General features: G+C 33.8%; 1 protein-coding gene across 5 annotated transcripts in view; it reads right to left on the reverse strand.

Moving 5' to 3' along the window:
- The window catches only part of RAPGEF6 (Rap guanine nucleotide exchange factor 6), a 285,799-nt gene that overhangs the window by 94,056 nt on the left and 168,131 nt on the right, over positions 1 to 23,612 (reverse strand). For all 5 annotated transcript variants that reach the window (XM_007473406.3, XM_007473405.3, XM_016431778.2 and 2 more), the window contains 5 exons: positions 9,241 to 9,421; positions 7,391 to 7,527; positions 4,865 to 5,023; positions 4,211 to 4,363; positions 1,666 to 1,830 (listed from right to left, as the gene is read on the reverse strand). In XM_007473406.3, coding sequence (XP_007473468.1) covers positions 1,666 to 1,830; positions 4,211 to 4,363; positions 4,865 to 5,023; positions 7,391 to 7,527; positions 9,241 to 9,421 — 795 coding nt within the window. The remainder of the gene's footprint in view (positions 1 to 1,665; positions 1,831 to 4,210; positions 4,364 to 4,864; positions 5,024 to 7,390; positions 7,528 to 9,240; positions 9,422 to 23,612) is intronic.

Genomic DNA, 23,612 nt, shown 5'->3' on the forward strand with positions numbered 1-23,612 from the left:
ATAATAACTACATGATCAATGACAAACCACCTAACTTCTCACTCTATAGTTTTTCATATGCAAAATTAGTATAATAATCACACTATCTACCTCAAAGTTTGTTTTGCTTTTAAAGAGGTAAGAGCTTTATAAAACCTTAAAGCTCTATAAAAATGTAAGCTGTGTGGTTTAAAAGAAAATAAACTTTTTACTCTGAAGCTAATATTTCCCATGTATCAAGAAATCCGAATCAGCAAATTTTTCCCACAACAGTGGGCTGGCAAATATTCTATAAATCATAATCTTAAAAGGTTTGTCTAAAGCAAAGAGTTTGTAGTTAATATATGTGAGAAAATTGGAGTAGAGTCCAAGTTGTCTTGACTACAAGACTGGCTTCCTAAATGAACCACAACATGCTTTCAGGCTGCTGTAATTAACATTATATGTAGTATAATTATGCAGTTTAAGAACATAAATATGAAGCAAAAGGATTATATTCTCCTTGTTTCTGAGTAATACTAATAGGATCTTCAAAGAAAAAAAAGGCCCATTTATATGCTTTCCTTCAGTAAGTTAAAAATTAGCAGATGGAAACTGGGTTCCTTAAAATATTGAAGAAGGTTAATATCAAAAGCAACTTTAGTAATGTACACTGTTACTTATTCTCCAGGATTCCTTTAATTCATCAATAAATACACTGTTAAATATTTCAAAACTGTTGGTTTTGTGATCTGCTTAAAATTCACCCATTTAAGCTCCTATAGAAAATTTATTGTGATGAAATGGCATATTTTGCAACCAATCTTCTCTAAATTTTAATGTATAAGAAATGAATATTACAAAACTTTAGTAAAAGAATGTGTGATGTTAAAACCTAACAATAAAAGCATACCTGGATAATCAGGAATCAAATTCTTTTCTCCTAAAATAAGTCATTTCCCACTTAGATTGCTAAGATACTTCTATTTCACTACAAGTACAAACATACCCTGTATTATATGGGGATAATAGCCTATTAATATATTATTTAACACAGTGCAATGAGCTATATTAAAACAGTATTTCTAATTTATGTATTCGTATGGAGAAAAATATTTGAGAGATAATTTTAAACAAGGCATTCTGAAAGCACTTAACATTTTACTGAAATAACTTTTCAAGTGATTACATAACTCTCGTATTTAGAAAAATTAAGTATTTGGGGGTAATCATTCAAAAGTGTTTTTTAGGGGCATAGAGGAGGTCTGTGCTTTTAAAAAATTAGTTATATACGCTTTTGAAAACTGATTTCTTTAGGCTTTAAAAATCCTTTTCCCAGAGTTCATTCTGCCTTTAAAAAATGGAACAAAACACCATATTTGAACCTTCAAAAAACAGTTTGCTCTTTCTTCAAAAATTGCGGTTACTACAACTCTCAAGTCATCATACAATTTTGCATTCCAATAATGTTCAATCTCACATGCTAGTTTTGCACAGTATAAAGGCAGTCTACACTAGAGTATTATTACAATTAAAATCTAAATGATGACAGCAACTTCTTACAGAGAACATTGATGATATAAAAATTAAGTAAAGATCATTTCACATTTAGATCCCCAACTAATTGTATATTAGACTTAAATCACAAATACATCAAGATTCAACATTCAAAAATAGACACTTTAACATCTTTTCTTAAAAGCCAACCTTGTCTCTCAAGCTGTCAAGTTTGAACCACTCCAATAGTTTATTCCCAACTTCTAAAGGGCTTTCAAGAAATGTCCTATATGTCAACAGAAAATCTTCTATGTAAGTTGGGTCCACAACTGAATGTTCTTCTATTAAATGCATGATGAGTCGTTCAGGTGTTGCCTAAAAATAAAAAGATAAATATTTCTAGGAAAAAGGGTACAAACAATCTGCTTTATATTACTATCACCACCTCAAATTTGACACAAATACAAATGATGACATAATCATGTCTTTTTTGCAAATGATACAAAATACAAATATCAAGTTATCAACAAGGAGAATATATTCTAGAAACATGTAGATTTTTTGAAAAGACTGAAGGATATGAAATGATAAAGGAGACATGGAAATTTGCTCCATTACGTACAATAAGATGTAGTAGTAGCTTCAGATATTAAAAACGCTTAATATGAACAAAAACATATAAATAAGTAAATTGCTTTCTAATATTTCATGTCTTAATGCCAAAGATGTGTTTTTTTTAAACTCAGTTGCATGAAGTTAGTTTCTCAGAACAAACTCTCCTATAAGCAATGTTCTTAATCATGTACATATCTACATGCCTCTCCCATCTGTGCATAGTTTAACTCAAGCTATCAGAAGCTCAACATTAAAGCATCTCCTACTCTGAAGTGCAGGTCAGGACAATGCTTCATTCTTTAAAAATCTGTTTTTTCAGTTGTTCCTCTTCTTCCACACTTCTGAATTCACAGATTCTCTAAAAGCCCTAAATATTTGCAAAATAGCAATTTCATGGTGTGAGAAAGGAGAGGCTATGCCATTTTAGGAAGTTTTTGTAAAAGGAAGACAAAGGAAATTTTGTAAATCAGTCCTTTTTAAGGAATGTGTTTTTAAATTTGGACTACCTATATCTTCTGGTAGAGGGAAGAGAAAGAAGAGGGTAGTTTAAGGTTAGTACATAGGAAGGAAGAAGGCTAAATTGTGCTCCAGGATGAAAGACGTATCACTCCCCAAGTCACCCTAAAAAATGAATCATTATTAGGCAGCTGGGTGGCTCAGTAGATTGAGAGCCAAGCCTAAAAAAGGGAGGTCAGACCTCTCCTAGCTGTGTAACCCTGGACAAGTCACTTAACCCCCAATGCCTAGCCCTTAGTATTCTTCTGCCTTAGAACCAATACATAGTATTGATTCCAAGATAGAAGGTAAGTGTTAAAAAAAAAAAAGAATCAGCAAACTGAATTAATTTTAGAGACTTACAATTTTAGGGGCCCTTCTGCCTCACCCAAAATATCTACCTACCTATTTCTAAATGGCCTGAAATGCCTTAAGGGGATTTCATCCTCTTTATGGCTCACTCCTCCTAAACCTACTCTGAGACTAAGGTAATTCTTCAGTGATAGAGTCAATTAAAAAGATTTCTCAGTATTTCCCAAAATCTTCTAAATATTTCTTAAATGAGTTTTATATATGTTATCAATTAACATGGGAAAAAATACTTTATTTTGATTGAACTCTGCTTCCCTGTGACTAAAAGGTCACCCAAACAAGGAAAAGGGTACATATACAAGATGGTAGAGAATGAAGAAACTGCAAAAGCAAAAGACAAAACACACAAACTCTACAACTTTGATGATGGCCAACTCTTGTCTACTTTCACCTACCAAGACTAAGAAAAGCTATATTCTAAGATGCTTCCTCAAAAGCTGAAAGAACTACAAAAGCAGATATAGCATTGCTTCCACGTATTGATTGATTTTTGAATTTTAATATGGATTAATTTGCATAAAGCATCTGCACAATTCGAACAATTAATTAATTCTTAATCACTATCAGTATTTATTTAATGAATCAGTAATTAATTGACCATCAATGTATTTTGATATTAATTTTGGGGAAACAAAAATATGGAAATCCTTTGACTTACAAAGCTAAATAGCAATAATATAACTGTATTTTACTATTAAAAATGTAAATTCTTATCACACTACAAGAAACTTTTCTCTCAAAATCCATTTACTATTCTAGTGATTAAAACCTCAATAATTTTGCCCAATATGAAAAGTAGTTCAAAAGGACTTTAGTGTTTTTCTCTATAGTGATAGCAAAAACAAAATTTGTGGTACAATAGAAGAAGTTCAGGAATGGATATAAGAATGAGACCAGCTGTACAGTCTTGGGTTAAGTCACTTGTCTTACTATCACGACATCTGAAAAAGGACACAAGATCTACTGATTTGGTTTCTTCATCTCTAAAATCTGACAGAGTAGGCACTAATTAATGATTCCTCTAGATTTTTTTCATAAAAAACAAAGCACATGGGGGCAGCTGGGTGGCTCAGTGGATTGAGAGCCAGGCCTACAGATGGGAGGTCCTAGGTTCAAATCTGGCCTCAGACACTTCCCAGTTGGGTGACCCTGGGCAAGTCACTTGACCCCCATTGCCTAGCCCTTACCACTCTTCTGCCTTGGAGCCAATACACAGTATTGACTCCAAGATGGAAGGTAAGGGTTTTAATTAAAAAAAAAAAACACAATCTACCTTAATGACAATATGCCCTTTTCGAGTTCCACTACGGTCCAGCTCTCTGTGCTCTTGTACCATAACAATTTCTCCTTCTTCTTCAACTTTATGGGTATTTTTTTCTACATGATTCAAGATTCTCCAGTAGTCCTGCTGGGCTATACATACAAACTGCCAAAGAATAACATGGAGACATTTAATAAACCAATAGTATATAAACATATTATCATTCACCCAAAGCAAAACAAACCATGATAGTAAAAAATTCAGGGATATAAGGTTTTTCTCAATCAGCTCCCTTAATTACTATCTAAAGTTCAAGTACAATTTACAATCCCAATATTAAAAGGCCAATAAATTTAGAATATCATATAAAAACCAGAAGTAAATATCTAATTCCTGGTAAACAAAGGGGGAGAAAGTGCTGTTGCTAGCCAATAAGTAACAGGTTCTTATTTACTAACTTGGAAACAGAATAATCCAACTAAACATATATGTAAACACTATGAACCAAGCTTTACAAATTGTACTTTTCCTTTCATAAGTCATAACTTCTTCAATTCAATTATTTAAATAAAGCTTTTTTTTAACAGTTCAAGGAACAAAAAGCTGTCTGCTCAGCCATTTTAAATCAATTAACATTCCTAGTCATGAATATTTCGATATACTTACCTGACAGTCATCTACTTTGGTCCTCACAACTCCATTCATGTATTGTTTATCCAGAGTAGGAATAATTCCAAAGCTATTTCCCATGCAGAGGCTTTCATTTTTTCCATCAGGATAACTGATTTCTACAGTTCCATTTAAAATGACATACCATGAGTCAAGCTACAGAAAAAAAAAAGTGACTTTAAAAGGACTTGTAATAATAATAATATATTCTCTTCAAAAAAAAAAAGATTTGACATATCATTAAATACTTTATTAACATATTCTGCTTCATGCAAAAACTGACTGCTTTGTCTACTCTCTGCTTCCACTCCCAGAAGAAAGCTACTATCTTTCATAATTACTCAAAAATAATGAGGGGGTAGGGGATGGGAGTTCAGAAAATCTTTTTTTTCCCCCTAAATTTTTTTTCTTAAACTCTTACCTTCCATCTTAGAATCAATACTTTGTATTGATTCTAAGGCAGGTAAAGGCTAGGCAATGGAGGTTAAGTGACTTGCCCAGGGTCACACAGCTGAGAAGTGTGTCTGAAGCTTGATTTGAACCTAGGACCTCCCATTTCTAGGGCTGGCTTTCAATCCACTGAGCCACCCAGTTGCCCTTTCAGAAAATCTTACAGGGAAAAGTAGCTTTAATATTGTTTTAAATGACGTTTTAAATAAAGTTTTAAATTGTTTTAAACTTCCCAGAGAGAAGGGACAACCTACTCTGAGTATTTGAACTTAGTGACTTTATTCAAGCATTTTTTGCTTACCCCATAGTAGAAGTAATTCCAATACTACTTCCCATAAAGATACTATTTCCAATTGAATATCTATTTTCATTTAAAAGTCTCTTCCTTAGAAGAAAACTTTAAGGACTATACTTTAAAATAGTCTAATGAAAAGTACAATAGACTTGGAGACTTAAGTTTCACTCAGCTGTGCCACTGCTTGTGTCAATTCAGTCATAGAGTAGGCCCTTTCCTCAGAATGAGAAAAGAACACACATGGAAAGAAACAGCCAAAGTGATAAATGAACCTCTGAAGGTAAAACCACTATGTTTTGTGGTTATAAAGAAATGTATTGATGTCACTATGTCACTAACTCATTGAGGGGGCATTCAAAAAAGTATGAAAGGATGGAGGTAAAGGAAATATTTCACAGTACATCAGTGCATCTGTAAAGTGCACAAGTTACTTTTCTTGACTTTTAATTATAAAAGTGCAAAGTACAATGTTTACTGGCCACTCAGAGCAGGATAACTGGGTTGGCTATTTCCTAGATGGAAGTTTCTGGATAATGATGTCACAGGTTGGCCCATGTCCTTTTTATGTTTTGTTCTAAAAACATCAATATAAGAAAAGGACAATTATCTGATTAGTTCTGTTACTGTTAGTGCTGTTTCTCAGTACAAAATAATTCCACCTCAAAATTATTATTCTCTGCTCAATTTTCTACCATCTCTTTACCTGGTACCCTTTCCCCATACAAATCTGAAGGAGGGAAAGGGTACAATCTTGCTAGATTGAGCCTACCATATCAAAAAGTCAGGAACTGTTTGTGTTCCAACCTGTTATCTGTTCTTCCCAACTTTGTGTGATCCATCATATGCTTTCAGTCAAGGACTTCAACAAATATTCATTAAGCACCTCTTGTGTTCCAGGTACTAGATTTCAAGTCAAAAAAGAAAACAGTCCCTATTTTTAAGGAGTTTATATTTTAGTGAAGGGAAACATAATGTGTACATAACAAAATAAATGTAAATTATATACAAAGTAATTTGGGGTGATGAGAGGGATGGATACAATATGCACAAAAGTAGGTGAAAGATCAGTTTTCATGGAAGAAACAGCATTTAAATTAAATCTTCAAAGGAATTAGAGATTCTAAGAGGGGAGAAGGGAGGGTAGCCTGTGCAAAGTGATACAAAGGGAAGACAAAAGTACTGGGTATGGAACAACAAGTAGTACCATTTGTCTGGAATTCACCAAACAAACAAACAAACAAAAAATTTTCAAGGATAAGGCTGAGGACAGTTCTTAGTTCTATCTCTCCCCTTTCTAAGCCATTATTTTTTGTCACAGCCCAAGGAATCTTAAAATATAAGTTACAAAGTTAGAAGGCCTCCAATCTATTCCACAGAAACTTAAAAAATTTGTCCATGGCCAAAGAGATTCTAATATTCAAAACCAGGATCCCTGAACCCAAATCTAGTTCCTTTTCTGCAATATAATTCATTAGTTCTCTTATTCAAGTTAACACTGAAGCAGTAAACTCTGTGCCCCAAAGGCAGAAGTAAAACCTAAACCAACAGAAAGGAAGAAAAAACTCTTCTCTGTAATAACTAAAATGCTCAAAAATCAGCTGATATTTTCAAAATGTAAAAATTGTTAAAATTAGCAGACAAAAATAATCATATGTACAGACTACACATTTTCAACTTGGCAAATTTTTCAAAATCTAATTTCTAGATATGTTTCAGGAAATGTAATCTATTGAGTCATTTCTTTAACCTATAACAAATATTTATTCACCACAACTTACTTCTTGCCCATCTGCAAGAATGACAGCTCCAGCCTGGTCTACCACTTCAAAGATCATAACTGAGCAAAGTTCTCTTCTTACAGACATGGTCATATTTGCAAAGGCAGGGAGCTGATGCATAATTTCCAATAATTGCTCTAGAAGGAAAATGAAATATTGATATGACAACAGTAATGTCTTACATTTTTAAGATAGCAGCCCAAGTTAAATACTAGCTTAAAATTCTTAGTCAGCTCCTGATTTTTTGTGCTAAAAGAAGAATATAGTATTTTTTTAATGACACAATCAAAAAAATTCTTTCTCTTTGGCACTACAAAATTGTTTAATACTTACATGTGGACACAGGTATGTAAGGTGATCTGGAAATTCACAACCCTTCAAAAACAAATGAAATCATCTGAACTCTGGAGCTGTCCAAATTCCCAAACTTGGGACCCAGTTGAGCTCTTCTTTCATCTATTAAAGACAGTATCTGCCTCTCAAATCTGATACAAAGCACCCCACCTCCCAAAGTAGAGCTGGCCTCTCTCCAAGATTATTGGTTCATACCTTCTCTGGGGTGATCTGCTTTAAAAAGCCATCTATGCTAGCTCTTATTGCCTTGTCAAGTTTGAGGACCTGTTTTTAGCATAAAAAAAAATTGATGGATTTACATGATAGCAGTTGTACTATTAGTAACTTTTGACTAAGACAATACATGATGTCAAAAATTGCTATGAATTTGGTAATGCTTTTAAATGTGTATTTTAGTCATCACAACAGCAGCTTTATATATTTGGAAATAGCAATAAATATATGTGGGAGACTGATTATTCTGTCTATAGAAAATAGATTCACTTAATGAAAGAATTTTTCTAACAATTTCATTGCCCACAAGGGAGGTCAAAGGTTGGGAACCACTGGGCTAAAATAAAAGACCATTTTTATATGAAAATGTATCAAACAACACAAATAAGAAATTTAAAGCTTTACCTGGTCCAGACAATCTGCACTATGACATTCGACTTAGAGATAAGTAATTGAGAAATGACTATATTTCAAAGACTATGCTAAGGCTAAATAACATAAATGTATTCCTTCTTCATTTAGAAAAACAGTGATACAAAGAATCAAGTGCTAGATCTGGAGTCAGAAAGATCTAAATTTAAAAAAAAAAAAAAGAAGAACTGAGTGAACTACTACCTCTGACATGTACTAACTATGTGACCATGGACTAGTCCCCCTTCACGTTGACCTAGTTTCCTCATCTGTTAAATTAAAATTATAATACTATCCATAGTCCAGGTACTATACTAAATATAGAGTGGTTGTTACTCAGGTAAGAAAAAAAGTATGTAAAGTGCTTTGCAAATCTTAAAGTGCTATAAAATGTTATCTATAAAGTATTCAGAGTTTTTTCTTGGATAAAATGAACTAAGTCTAGCTAAGTTTAAAAGGTGAGACTACAATTTGACAATGTATAATTATAGAAATCTTTCTGGGAGGTACTGAAGCATATATCAAAATCACTATCATCTGCAGACCATCTTCTAAATCAGAGCCCTGCAATATGTGGCTCAAAGGTAAACTATAGCAATCTTTAACTGATTCATGTTAATATGATGATATTAAGTAATTCATTTGGAAATATAAATGAAGGAACATTCCTTAACATAACTATGATAAGCACTAAGCAATATAACACATTATATGAAAGTTGGGGAAACAAAATACTATATTACTGGAGTTTTAAACATTTATTGATCATATAAAGGTATAAAGAAAGAAGAAAGTTCTAAGCAATCTTAAGCTTTAAGGTGACTTCTTTCAAGTTAAACTTTAAGTAATAATTGACATAGTATGTATCCTACCAATGTCATCATCAGTTTTATCTGCAGGCTCCTTTTCCAGACATTCTCGGACAAGATCTCTCCCCAGTAATGGATCAGCTGTTCGATCAATGTCTTCATCTTCCTCTTCTTCATCCTCAGAATCAACAGGTGCTTCAGGGAGACCTGTTAAATCCACATCTCCTATCTCACTTTCTGTAGCCTACAAAAAGAAATTACATCAAATTAACCATTCCATTTCTTCAGTCTTATACAAAATAGGAAAATCAATCCAAAGCATAATGAGAGAAAAAAGCTGTTCTCTAGTTAGAACCCTCTTCTCTAGGCACGAAATCTAAAATAAAATAACATGGTGTTTGATGAAAGGGGCCTCTTATACAAGTGGAAGAAAATTGTTTATGAACAGTTACAGTTTTCCATAAAACCTTCCCTTGACAAACCAAATAAGCATCCCTTATTAAGCAACACTCCTTAAATTGTTAGGAGTGGTATATTAAGGATAAATTAAATGAAATCTTGAAATATTCTGTGTTTAAATTAAATATGAGCTAAAAGATTAGTTGTTTAGTAATCCAAGACATGCCCCTGAAAAGAAATTCACTGATTTTTTTTTTATACATTCAGATTATCTTATTTAAATGGGGGGAAAAGCATGAGAAAGATCTAATTTTGGACCTTTTTATTTACATCTTAAAATTATCAGTTTTGGTAGCATAAAAGGCAATACAGGAAAAAAGCTTAAATCAAGGTTAAAAAATCGAAGAATAATAATGGAAAAAACGTGTTTGAATAATATAAAACTCTTTGGTTTAATATACATAAGGACAAATATCCCAAATGTCAAAACGTCAAGAATCTTTAACTTCATCAACATGGGTTCCCTCTCATATTCAATAATGCCTTACCAATGACATTATCTTTTCCCATGTCTATGTCTTTGTATAAGCAATCCCCTGTGCCTGGAAAGAAGTCTCTTCTCACGTTGTTCCCTTCTATAGTCCTAAGTTTCCTTTAATGCTCAGGTCACATCCCCTTCCACATAGTCTTTCTTGATCTCCATACTGCCAAGCAGTTAGCTTTTTGTTTTGTATATATTTTGCATATTCCTTTTACATGTCGATGTCTCTCTTACAAAAGAATCTTCTTGAGGGTAAGAAGTGTTGCATTTTGCCTTTATCTCCCCACCACTTCAAGGAATGTATGACATATAACAAGTACTAAATAAATATCTGTAGAATTAATTACTGATTTAAGAGTAAGCTAGATGAATGTTTCTTATAGATCTTAAGTATAGTCCTGTTAAGCAAAATGTTAAACTGGATAAATAATTTTTTTTCATTATTACCACTGCTTCTTCCATTATGAATTCTATAATTTCCTGCAGTACTTTTGATAAAGAGTTTATATTTGAACAAAAAATTCACTGACATACATTTATACTTTTCAAAGAAAAGGAGAATTTTATTGAAATATAAATGTGCATACACACAAAAATAGACCCTAATAAGCAAAGTTTTATTCATCTTTTTAGAAACAGTATGGCATTGTTGGCTTTTCTTCAAAAATCCAATAAAAACAATACATCACATTTATCTAGCATCCTATCAGAGAATGAGACATACTCTTTTTCTCTCTGCTTTTCCATAATACTATTTCTCTTAGTTTTCTTCCTCTATATCTAACTGCATTTTTCTCAGTCTCCTCTCTCTACTTGGTTGTTGCCCCATTTTTGAAGAGCATCAAAATGACATCAATATGTTGGAATCTACATACAGTGTGTACGGTTATGGTTTATCAAACAAAAACAAGCTCAGAAGTCTCTATCACAGCTTGAGTATAAACAGACCAATGAACATTTAAAATGGAGATTTCTAAATATGTACATCTTACATTTCTTCTGAGATATTGAAATTCTGCTTAGCTCATAGAGCACAGTGCCTCTGATGCAGGCACTAAGTGTCCTTCCTTGTCTCTCTACATTCTCTTCTTGGGTGATTTCATCTGCTTCATCATCTCTTAAGTATATAATTACCAAATCCTTGTCTAGCTCTAAGTTCTAAAAAGGGAGAATATATTGATGGAAATGCCTCATCAAAGAAGAAATCCATTTCATACCCAAAAGAAAGTACTAAACTGAATATAAATTAAATCGTTTAAGGGATGAAGAGTATGACAAAGATGCCAGTACAAGGATCTATGATTTCTATTAAGGGGAAAAAAAAAGAATAACCTATTCCTTTATAAAGACAAGCCATTTAAGATTTGGATAGTCCTAAATGTTAGTGGTGCCCTAGAGACTACAATTATAAAGAGCTATTTGCGTCTTCAAAAAAATGGCCCAGATAGGGCTGAGAGCGATAAAAAATTCACCTCCAAACAAGTAGAGTAACACTAGAGATATAAAAATGTTTTTAATAAAAGATAACCTACTTACCAAGTGGTAATAGAAAATTAAAAGCATCTTTAGAATTTAATTCTTATTACCTAGTATTATAACTAAACAGAAATTACATGGAACAAGACAGTAGAGTAACTTTGTGGTTATTTTACATATATCCATAAAAAGGCAATATCAGCATAGCAAACATAAAAAAAAAACAAAGCATGAAAAAAGTGGGCCCTAGCCCACTGAAAAATCAGTCATTTATCTGAATATTTCATAATATAGAACATCAAGAATTACAAAAAAAACTCAATTAAAAATATTTTTAACATATTAATTGGAAATGAAGTAATGTTAGGTAAATTGTCAAAAAAAAAAGTCAGCATCTATGTTGTAATAAGCCTATGAACCACAGATCTTGTTCCCCAAAACAGCAATACTATTAAAAATTGTCAATGGCTCTACATTACCCTATATACCATAATACCATTAGGTTTTTAATGTCTAACCCAATCAAATTCTAGCATTCTTGGTGAAAATTACTAGCTCTGAACTAACTGAGTAGTATAAATGTTACAAAATACAACTAAAAGGAACAACAAATTTGAGAAAGTTGGAGAAATACATGAAGAGCAATATAAAGTAATTCAGGATGAAAGATACCAAACAAGTAAACAACATAAACAACAATTACATATCCAAATAGAAACAGAACTGAAACCAAATTAGGACTCTGAATGGTTCTAAAGGATTAAGCCAACAATACACATTTTTCACTCTCAACAGAAGGTCAAGAACCATGGATACAGATTATTACATTCTCTCTCATTTGTAATTGTTTAATTTGGACAGTTTTGCTTATCTTAAAAAAAAATAAGGTTAAGTACTGTGGAGTCGCTACATTAAAGCATTTAGAATTCAAGGCATTAATAAAAGTCTCTTCTTTTAAAGAAAAGAAAAAACATCACTACTTCCCATTAAGAATAGAGGAACAACATTCAACTGCATGAACCAAAACATATAGAAAACAAAATAAGATGGTATATCCTATAATAATGGAAATGAGTTTTGAGTGATAATATATGTTAGTGGAATTGCTTATCAATTCATAGAGGGGGGGAAGAGGAGGGAGATGACAAGAATCATGTAACCATGGAAAAATTTTTAAAATAAAAAATTAAAATTAATTTTTTAAAGACTGCACATCCTGAGGTAATAAGCAAAAAAAAGAAAGTGCCATTTCCTATGTATAAAAAATCATATCCTTTCTTCAGCAAAGAAAAGAGTGATCTAGTTAAGCTTGAAAGCTTATAGAAATACAACTTTAAACATCTTTTAGAAAAGAGAAATAAGGATCATAAAGCTCATTGTTTTCTGGGGAAGCAAGAAAATGTCTAAGAAAAAGGAATATATTATAAAGTGAAAGATAAAGACATATCCTGAAAAACAAATATAGCTCTATTTTTCCCCTCAGGTATAGGAAAAAAGCAAACAATTTTCAAAAATAAACAGGGAAAAGTTACTGTATCTTGAAGTTCACTTACTACATAGATCTGTAACCTTAGGCAAGTTATTTAGATTTCAATTTTCTCTTCTGTAAAATGACAAAGTTAGACTTTAAGTGATCATAACTATGAATTCTAGTACACAGTTGGTACTAAATATTTGTTTAATTAATTGAATGGGGCAAACTGGAGAATCCAGTAGGAGAGGAAACAGGCATCTTGACTTATAAGCACACATTAAATTATAGAAAGAGGATGGGTTACATTAAGCATGTTTGTCATTTGTGTACTCAGTTATTCAGTGTCAGTTCTCTATTTCTTCAGTATAGCTCTAAATTAAAAAGTAGCTTCTATGTCACACCCAAGGGAAAAAAAAATGTGGGTGTTAAGAGATACCTACTACTGCCAAACAAAATAAAGATCCAGTAAAAATGAAAGAGTTAAAGGTAAGTCTTATGTTTCATTACTGGTCAGTTCAATAACTAGAAGAAAAGGATAACTTTAATTAGTTATCAGGGAGAGGGGAGCCTAGGTGGCTCAGTATTGATTGTAAGATGAAAAGGTAAATATTTTTTTTAACTGGTTATTGGCTATCTTTTTAAATACCCTTTTTTACATAAATGCTTATAAGAATAAGGAAGCATGGAAGACAGAAGAGACAAGATAAGAAAAGAAGAAAGAAAGAAGAATATTATGAAGATCAGAAATAATACCAAGGGCTATGAGTCACAAACATTCAAAGCAAAGTCAATAATTAGCAATGAAAAGAAAAAAATTCGACTGTTCTGAAATCGGGAGAGAGGAACATAGTGGAAAGTAAGGGGGGAAACACCCTTACATTTCAATAGTCTTTGAAAACACATACCAAAAAACAAAAAGTTTTAATGTCAATTGGATGTGACCAATTACTTGGAATGCACCTGTTCTCACCATGAGCAAACCGTTACATTTATTCCTTGCTTTCTCATGTTCTAGCAGAATGTGTAAAACTGTTCATCCACCTTGGCCTCTTCTACTGTGACATCATATGATATATCATGTCAGAAGTTTGCTGATAGCTAGTATTTTTGCAGACCTATCTGCAGAAGTGGTAATTTCTTTGCTTACATAAACATCTAAGATTTCCAAAGCTGAAGGATATATGTAGTCAGTATTATTATAAAGTGGCATTTACTGGAGTTAAAGAATTAGATTTTTAGTATTTTTTAAGTCTTTGTTTTTTTTTTTAAGAATGTGTTAGAATTTACAAAGTCAAATCTGATCTTGTTTTCATTTAAATGGAACAGAGATCAGGATAGATGAATACTTTACTCTGATGTAGGATAACAGAACTACTGTTTTAACCTTAAAATCACAAATAGAAAAAATCAGAGTCCAGAATATACTGGATCTGCACATTGTGTGAGAGACAGGAGACGGGGGGAGGAGGAGGTGCACCCAGCTGGCAGGCAGAGAGAGACAGTAAAAGACAGAGAGTGGGAATATTATATGTATATATTATGTTTTCTAATTTTATTAGATGTAAATACAGGAGTATCTAGGTGGCTCAGAAGATTGCAAAACAGGCCTACAAATGAGAGGTCCTAGGTTCAAATCTGCCCTTCACATTCTTCCTAGTTGTGTGACCATGTGCAAGTCATTTAATCCTCATTGCCTTGTAACCAATGCACAGTACTGATTCTAAGATAGAAGGTAAAATAGATTTTTTAATTGAATAATACTTTAGAAATCATTGGACCATTTAAAAAAGCAATACAGATAAGTAATGGTGCTGGGATAGAAAAGATTATTTCCAGAATGTTGGTCTGTTTCAGGAAAGGGGCAAAAATAAAATTCAAAGACTAGACTGGTTCACTACAAGAGTGACTGTGAAGCACACTGATATTCAAAGGTCTACAATGAATGATGGGCTGGTTTCCAATCAGAGTTCAAAGCATTTTGAATGTGAAGACTTGGTGAGACAAAAGAGAGGAAAGCTAATGCTTATTCAAGTTCAAGTTGCTTTTCTGGACATAAGCTTAGGTCTTTTTTATCCTGGATATGCATATATCTACCTTGAATGGTTCCCAGTTTGTACAATTAACTCTTACTCTACTCTCTCTTCCACTCTCTAAAATCCCCTATAGATATATACATACATACAATGGATAATGACTACAAATACCAACCTTCTACAACGAAAACACTTAATGAATTCTCAAGGACATGGTTTAGTTACAAAGACATTGAAGGAAAACATCTCCAAATTTGGGGTGTATATAGTGATTTTTCTACTTCTCATATATTTATCCTGGGGACAACAATTATGCCAGGCTGCCAGGTATAGAGTTGTCCCTCAACTAAGGCAGTAGGAGTAGTAGGAGGTTTCTAAGACTATAACACAAAAGTCTCATAACAGTATCAAGAGTTAGGCAACCTGAGATAGAAATTAATGTGTCTTCCCTGAGTCCCCTCACTTTCTTCTATTCTGCTACAGAAAATGGATGGAACTTTAAGAAACATAAAGACAATAAGGAGATTTTGTATGTAAGGTCTATCTAAATCAGGTAGCTTACACTTTTTGAAAATGCCACCAGAAATCCTAAAAATTAAAGGCCAGGAAATGGTGTGACACTTCACATAACAGAGTTCAAAATTATAAAATTCTACTAATCCTATGTTCTTCAAGTTTTAGTAATTCAGCATCTTGCAGCAGTCTACTTAGTGCAATGGCTCTCTAAACCTAGACATCTAGACTTTTCACCTTAGAATGATAGCAATAACACCAGCTGAGAGGCAGCATGGTATTGTGGATGGAAAAGACCTGAGTACCAGCAGAACCTAATATCAAGTTGCAGATATTTTTGACACTAAGCAAATCTCTTAATATTTAATAGAGGCAACTCTAAAGAATTTTCCTCTCAAGAGTGCTCTATATTTAGGAAATTACGGGTCCAGTTGCTATACCAATCCTGAAAAAAAAAAACTGGCATTTAACCCACAATTACTCTTTGTAAATTTGTTAAATTAATTATCCTAAATCACAGGTTTGATTATCACACACACATACACACACACACACACACACACACACACTCACTCACTCACTCACTCACACTCTGGTTACCTTCCTATTCAATGAATCGCAATGGTTCCTTATCACTCTCAGGATCAAATATGTGTGATTTTTTAAAAGCTTTCATGACCTGGTCCCTTACAATTTTCCAAACTTCTAATGATTATACTCACCTCCATAATTTTTTTAAAAGACACTGACACTGGCCTTCTTCCTGTTCCTCACATAAGATACTCATATTAAAACTCCATGTATTTTTCCTGTCTATCCTCCATGGCTGGAATTCTGTCCCTCTTCACTTCATTACCTCCATAGCTTCCTTCATATCCCAAATAAGATCCCACCTTCTACAAGAATTCTTTCCAAATGCTCCTTAAAGCTAGTGCCTTTCCTCTGTTGATTATATCCACTTTATCTTGTAATATATTTGCCAGTATTTACTTATTTAAATGTTGTCTTCTCCATTAGACTGTGAGCTCCTTGAAAGCAGGCTGTCTTTTGCCTTTCTTTGTAACCCAAACACTTAGATCACTGCCTGGAACATAGTAATTGTTTAATAAATGATTGCTGATTTGACTAATTTCCCTTCTGCCTTCCCATCCCTGCCCCCCAATTCTCCTATCCCCTTTGCGTATTCTATTGAGCCCTGAGGAATATTATTACTATTGATGATAAACTTCCCTCTGTCTTTGAATTCTTCAACCAAACAATACAATTCTTCCCATACCAATGCCAAAGACATCAAAATCCATTACAATCATTTCACAGGAGAACCAACCAAAGCAAAGTATCAAGAATAGGGGCAGACAGGCTTCTCATTTTCTACTTTTCTCAAAGCCACTTTTTCACTACAACTATCTCCCATTGACCTCTCTTCTATTAAGGTTCATGCAAACAGTATACACTATTTTCTTTCCTCCATCCGTGCTATAACCAACTAGTCAACAGATTATTCCCACAATTTTAGAACTCAGGCACAAAACTTGCCTTTTTCCATACCATTTCTTCTATTACTTTAAGTACTTTCGATACTGTCTTAACAACCTTTTAAATAATATTGGTCTTCAACTGGAATGTAATCTTTCCCTTTACTTACACCACACTGCCACTATCACAATAAATGTCACCAACCCCAAAATTCTACCACCACAGAACAATGAAAATACAAATCTCTAACCCACCTCACAATCATTCTATCCTTTTCCATTAATTCTACCCTGGAAGGACCTCACTGTTATAAAATATTAAGAAATTACATTATGTCCAGGAATTAAGCCCTTGGTTTCAACTTAAAAGTCCAATCAATCTTCCTTGAAAAGCAGATTTAACCAAGTTCAGGGATAGATACTGGTTCTGGAAAAGAAGACAAAATTTGTAAGACAGGAAGAAAGACTTGACTTTTGATTTCCCCAGCATAGGAAACACCTAAACAAGGACAGTCCTCTCTACCAAATCAGGTTGGCACTTCCTCTGGAATTCAGAGTTCTAGAGGGATGTAGACTTTTAGAGGGTCACGCAAACAGTACATGTCAGAGATAAAACTTGAACCCATGACTTCATAGATTCAAAGGCAGCTCTCTTTTTTTTTTCCTTTTAAACATTATTTTATTTGGACATTTTCAAACATTATTCATTATTCACTGGAAACAAAGATCATTTTCTTTTCCTCCCCACACCACCACCCCACCCATAGCTGACTCACGGATTCCACTGAGTATCACATGTGTCCTTGATTCAAACCCATTTCCATGTTGTTGGTATTTGCATTAGGGTGTTCATTTAGAGTCTCTCCTCAATAATATTCCCTAAAACCCAGTAGTCAAGCACTTGCTTTTCCTCCCTGTTTTTACTCCAACAGTTCGTCCTCTGCTTGTGGATAATGTTCGTTCTCCTAGATCCCTGCAGACTGTTCAGGGACATTGATTGCATTGACAATAATGGAGAAGTCCATTACCTTTGATTGTACCACAGTGTATCAGTCTCTGTGTACAATGTTTTCCTGGTTCTGCTCCTTTCGCTCTTCATCACTTCCTGGAGACTGTTCCAGTCTCCATGGAAGTCCTCCACTTTATTATTCCTTTTAGCACAATAGTATTTCATCACCAACATATACCACATTTTGTTCAGCCATTCCCCAAATGAAGGGCATCCCCTCATTTTCCAATGTTTGGCCACCACAAACAGCAGAGCTATGAATATTCTTGTACAAGTCTTTTTCCTTTTTATCTTTTTGGGGTACAAACCCAGCAGTGCTATGGCTGAAATAAAGAGCAGGCAGTCTTTTATCGCCCTTTGGGCATAGTTCCAAATTGCCCTCCAGAATGATTGGATCAATTCACAAGTCCAGCAAAAACGAATTAATATCCCTACTTTGCCACATCCCCTCCAGCACTCATTAGTTTCCTTTGCAGTCATGTTAATCAATCTGCTAGGTGTGAGGTGATACCTCAGAGTTGTTTTGATTTGCATCTCTCTGATTATAAGAGATTTAAAACACTTTTTCATGTGCTTATCTGAAAACTGACTATTCTTGTCCTTTGCCCATTTATCAATTGGAGAATGGCTTGATCTTTTGTACAATTGATTTAATTCTTTGTAAATTTGAGTAATTAAACCTTTGTCTGAGGTTTTTATGAAGATTGTTTCCCAATTTGTTGCTTCCCTTCTGATTTTAGTTACATTGGTTTTGTTTGTACAAAGCCTTTTTAATTTGATGTGGTCAAAGTTATTTATTTTGCATTTTCTGACACTTTCTAAGTCTTGCTTGGTTTTAAAATCTTTCCCTTCCTAAAGGTCTGGCATGTATACTATTCTGTGTTCGCCTAATTTACTTATAGTTTCCTTCTTTATGTTAAAGTCATTCACCCATTCTGAATTTATCTTGATGTAGGATGTGAGGTGTTGATCCAAACCTAATCTCTCGCACACTGTCTTCCAATTTTCCCAGCAGTTTTTATCAAATAGTGGATTTTTGCCTCAACAGCTGGGGTCTTTGGGTTTGTCATAGACTGTCTTGCTAAGGTCATTTATGCCAAGTCTATTCCACTGATCCTCCTTTCTATCTCTTAGCCAGTACCAAATTGTTTTCATGACCACTGCTTTATAGTATAGTTTGAGATCTGTGACTGCAAGTCCTCCTTCCTTTGCAATTTTTTTCATGATTTCCCTGGATATTCCTGATCTTTTGTTCTTCCAAATGAACTTTGTTATGGTTTTTTCTAATTCAGTAAAGAAGTTTTTTGGTAGTTCAATGGGTATGGCACTAAATAAGTAAATTACTTCGGGTTGGATTGTCATTTATATTATGTTAGCTCATCCCACCCATGAGCAATCAATGTTTTTCCAATTGTTTAGATCTAGTTTTAACTGTGTGTAGAGTGTTTTATACTTGTGTTCATGTAGTTCCTGTGTTTCTCTCGGCAGATATATGCCCAAGTATTTTATATTGTCTAGGGTGGTTTTTTCTTTTTTTTTATATATTTTATTTTAAGATTTCCAAGCATTATTCATTAAACACATATATCATTTTCTTTTCCTCCCCTCCACCCCTCATAGCCGACGCGTAAATCTACTGGGCATTACATGTTTTCTTGATTAGAACCCATTGCTATGTTGATAATATTTGCATTAGAGTGTTCATTTAGAGTCTATCCTCAGTCATGTCTCCTCAACCTCTATATTCAGGCAGTTGCTTTTTCTCGGTGTTTCCACTCCCATAGTTTATCCTTTCCTTATGAATGGTGTTTTTTTCTCCTGGATCCCTGCAAGTTGTTCAGGGACATTACACCACCACTAATGGAGAAGTCCTTTACGTTCAATTATACCACAGTATATTAGTCTCTGTGTACAATGTTCTCCTGGCTCTGCTCCTCTCGCTCTGCATCACTTCCTGGAGGTTGTTCCAGTCTCCATGGAACTCCTCCACTTTATTATTCCTTTTAGCACAATGGTACTCCATCACCAACATATACCACAGTTTGTTCAGCCATTCCCCAATTGATGGGCATCCCCTCGTTTTCAAGTTTTGGGCCACCACAAAGAGCGCAGCTATGAATATTTTTGTACAAGTCTTTTTGTCCATTATCTCTTTGGGGTACAGACCCAGCAGGGCTATGGCTGGATCAAAGGGTAGATATTCTTTTGTCGCCCTTTGGGCATAGTTCCAAATTGTCCTCCAGAATGGTTAGATCAGTTCACAACTCCACCAGCAATGAATTAATGTCCCCACATTGCCACATCCCCTCCAGCATTCATTACTTTCCTTTGCTGTTATGTTAGCCAATCTCCTAGATGTGAGGTGATACCTCAGAGTTGTTTTTATTTGCATCTCTCTGATTATAAGAGATTTAGAACACTTCTTCATGTACTTATTAATAGTTTTGATTTCTTTATCTGAGAACTGCCTATCCATGTCCCTTGCCCATTTATCAATTGGAGAATGGCTTGATTTTTTGTACAATTGATTTAGCTCTTTATAAATATGAGTAATTAAACCTTTGTCAGAGGTTTCTATGAAGATTTTTTCCCAATTTGTTGTTTCCCTTCTGATTTTAGTTACATTGGTTTTGTTTGTACAAAAGCTTTTTAGTTTGATCTAGTCAAAATCATTAATTTTACATTTTGTGATTCTTTCTATGTCTTGTTTGGTTTCAAAACCTTTCCCCTCCCAAAGGTCTGACATGTATACTATTCTGTGTTTACCCAATTTACTTATGGTTTCCTTCTTTATGTTTAAGTCACTCACCCATTTTGAATTTATCTTGGTGTAGGGTGTGAGGTGTTGATCTATTCCTAGTCCCTCCCACACTGTCTTCCAAATTTCTGAGCAGTTTTTATCGAATAGTGGATTTTTGTCCCAAAAGCTGGGATCTTTGGGTTTATCGTATACTGTCTTGCTGAGGTCGCTTTCCTCCAGTCTATTCCACTGATCTTCCTTTCTGTTTTTTAGCCAGTACCAAATTGTTTTGATGCCTGCTGCTTTGTAATATAGTTTAAGGTCAGGGACTGCAAGGCCCCCATCATATGTGTTTTTTTTTCATGATTTCCCTGGATATCCTTGATCTTTTGTTCTTCCAAATGAACTTTGTTATGCTTTTTTCTAAATCAGTGAACAAGTATTTTGGTAGTTGAATGGGTATGGCACTAAATAGATAAATAAGTTTGGGTAGAATAGTCATTTTTATTATATTGGCTCATCCTATCCATGAGCAGTTAATGTTTTTCCAATTGCTCAAGTCTAGTTTTAGTTGTGTGGAGAGTGTTTTGTAGTTGTGTTCATATAGTTCCTGTGTTTGTCTCGGGAGGCAGATTCCTAGGTATTTTATTTTGCCTAAGGTGATTTTGAATGGGATTTCTCTTTCTAGTTCTTGCTGCTGAGCTGTGTTGGAGATATATAGAAAAGCTGATGATTTATGTGGGTTTATTTTGTATCCTGCAACTTTGCTAAAGTTGTTGATTATTTCAATTAGCTTTTTGATTGAATCTCTAGGATTCTTTAAGTAGACCATCATGTCATCTGCAAAGAGTGATAACTTGGTCTACTCCTTGCCTATTTTGATGCCTTCAATATCTTTTTCTTCTCTAATTGCTACTGCTCGTGTTTCTAGTACAATGTCAAATAGTAGAGGTGATAATGGGCATCCTTGTTTCACTCTTGATCTTATTGGGTATGCATCTATTTTATCCCCATTGCAGATGATATTAGAAGATGGTTTTAGATATATAATGTTTATTATTTTTAGGAATGACCCTTCTATTCCTATGCTTTCTAGTGTTTTTATTAGGAATGGGTGTTGTATTTTATCAAATGCTTTTTTTGCGTCTATTGAGATAATCATGTGGTTCTTGTTGGTTTGCTTGTTGATGTGGTCAATTATGTGGATGGTTTTCCTAATGTTGAACCAGCCCTGCATCCCTGGTATAAATCCTACTTTATCATGGTGAATGATCCTTCTGATCATTTGCTGGAGTCCTTTTGCTAGTATCCTATTTAAGAATTTTGCATCTATATTCATTAGGGAGATTGGTCTATAGTTATCTTTCTCTGTTTTTGACCTGCCTGGTTTTGGAATCAGTACCATGTTTGTGTCATAAAAGGAGTTTGGTAGAACTCCCTCTTTGCTTTTTATGTCAAATGGTTTATATAGTATTGGGATTAACTGTTCTCTGAATGTTTGATAGAATTCACTGGTGAATTCATCAGGCCCTGGGGATTTTTTCTTAGGAAGTTCTTTGATGGCTTGTTGGATTTCATTTTCTGATATGGGATTATTTAAGAATTCTATTTCCTCTTCTGTTAGTCTAGGCAGTTTGTATTTTTGTATATATTCATCCATATCTCCTAAATTGGTGTATTTATTGCCATATAGTTGGGCAAAGTAATTTCTAATGATTGCCTTAAATTCCTCATCATCGGAGGTGCTGTCCCCCTTTTCATCTTTAATGCTGTTAATTTACTTTTCTTCCTTCCTTTTTTTAATTAGATTGACCAGTACTTTGTCTATTTTGTTTGTTTTTTCAAAGTACCAGCTTCTTGTCTTATTTATTAAATCAATAGTCCTATCACTTTCGATTTTATTAATTTCTCCCTTAATTTTTAGGATTTCTAGTTTGATTTTCTGCTGGGGGGTTTAATTTGATCGCTTTTGAGTTTTTTCATTTGCATTTCCAATTGACTGAACTCTGCTCTCTCTAGTTTGTTAATATAAGTATTCAGGGATATGAATTTACCTCTGATTACCACTTTGGCTGCATCCCAAAAGGCTTGAAAGGATGTCTCACCGTTGTCATTTTCCTCGATGAAATTATTGTTTCTATGATTTCTTCTTTAACTAAATGGTTTTGGAGTATCATATTGTTTAATTTCCAATTAATTTTTTATTTGGTTTTCCATGTACCATTACTGATCGTTATTTTTATTGCCTTATGATCTGAGGAAGCTGCATTCATTATTTCTGCTTTTCTCCATTTGTGTAATATGTTTCTGTGACCTAATGTATGGTCAATCTTTGTGAATGTGCCATGTGGTGCTGAAAAGGTGTATTCCTTTTATCCCTATTTATTTTTCTCCATATGTCTATTAATTCTAATTTTTCTACGATTTCATTCACTTCTTTTACCTCTTTCTTATTTTTTGATTTGATTTATCTAAATTTGATAATGGTTGGTTTAAGTCTCCCACTAATATGGTTTTACTGTCTATTTCTTCCTTCAATTCTCTTAGTTTCTCCATTAAAAATTTGGGTGCTATATTATTTGGTGCATACATGTTGATTAGTGATATTTCCTCATTATCTAAGGTCCCTTTTAACAAAATATAATTACCTTCCCTATCCCTTTTGATCAGGTCTATTTTAGCTTTGGCTTTATGAGATATCATGATTGCCATTCCTGCCTTCTTACTGTCAGTTGAGGCCCAGAAGTTCTTACTCCATCCTTTAATTCTGACCTT

This window comes from Monodelphis domestica, chromosome 1 (assembly GCF_027887165.1).
Source record: "Monodelphis domestica isolate mMonDom1 chromosome 1, mMonDom1.pri, whole genome shotgun sequence".
In the NCBI taxonomy this organism is placed as follows: domain Eukaryota; kingdom Metazoa; phylum Chordata; class Mammalia; order Didelphimorphia; family Didelphidae; genus Monodelphis; species Monodelphis domestica.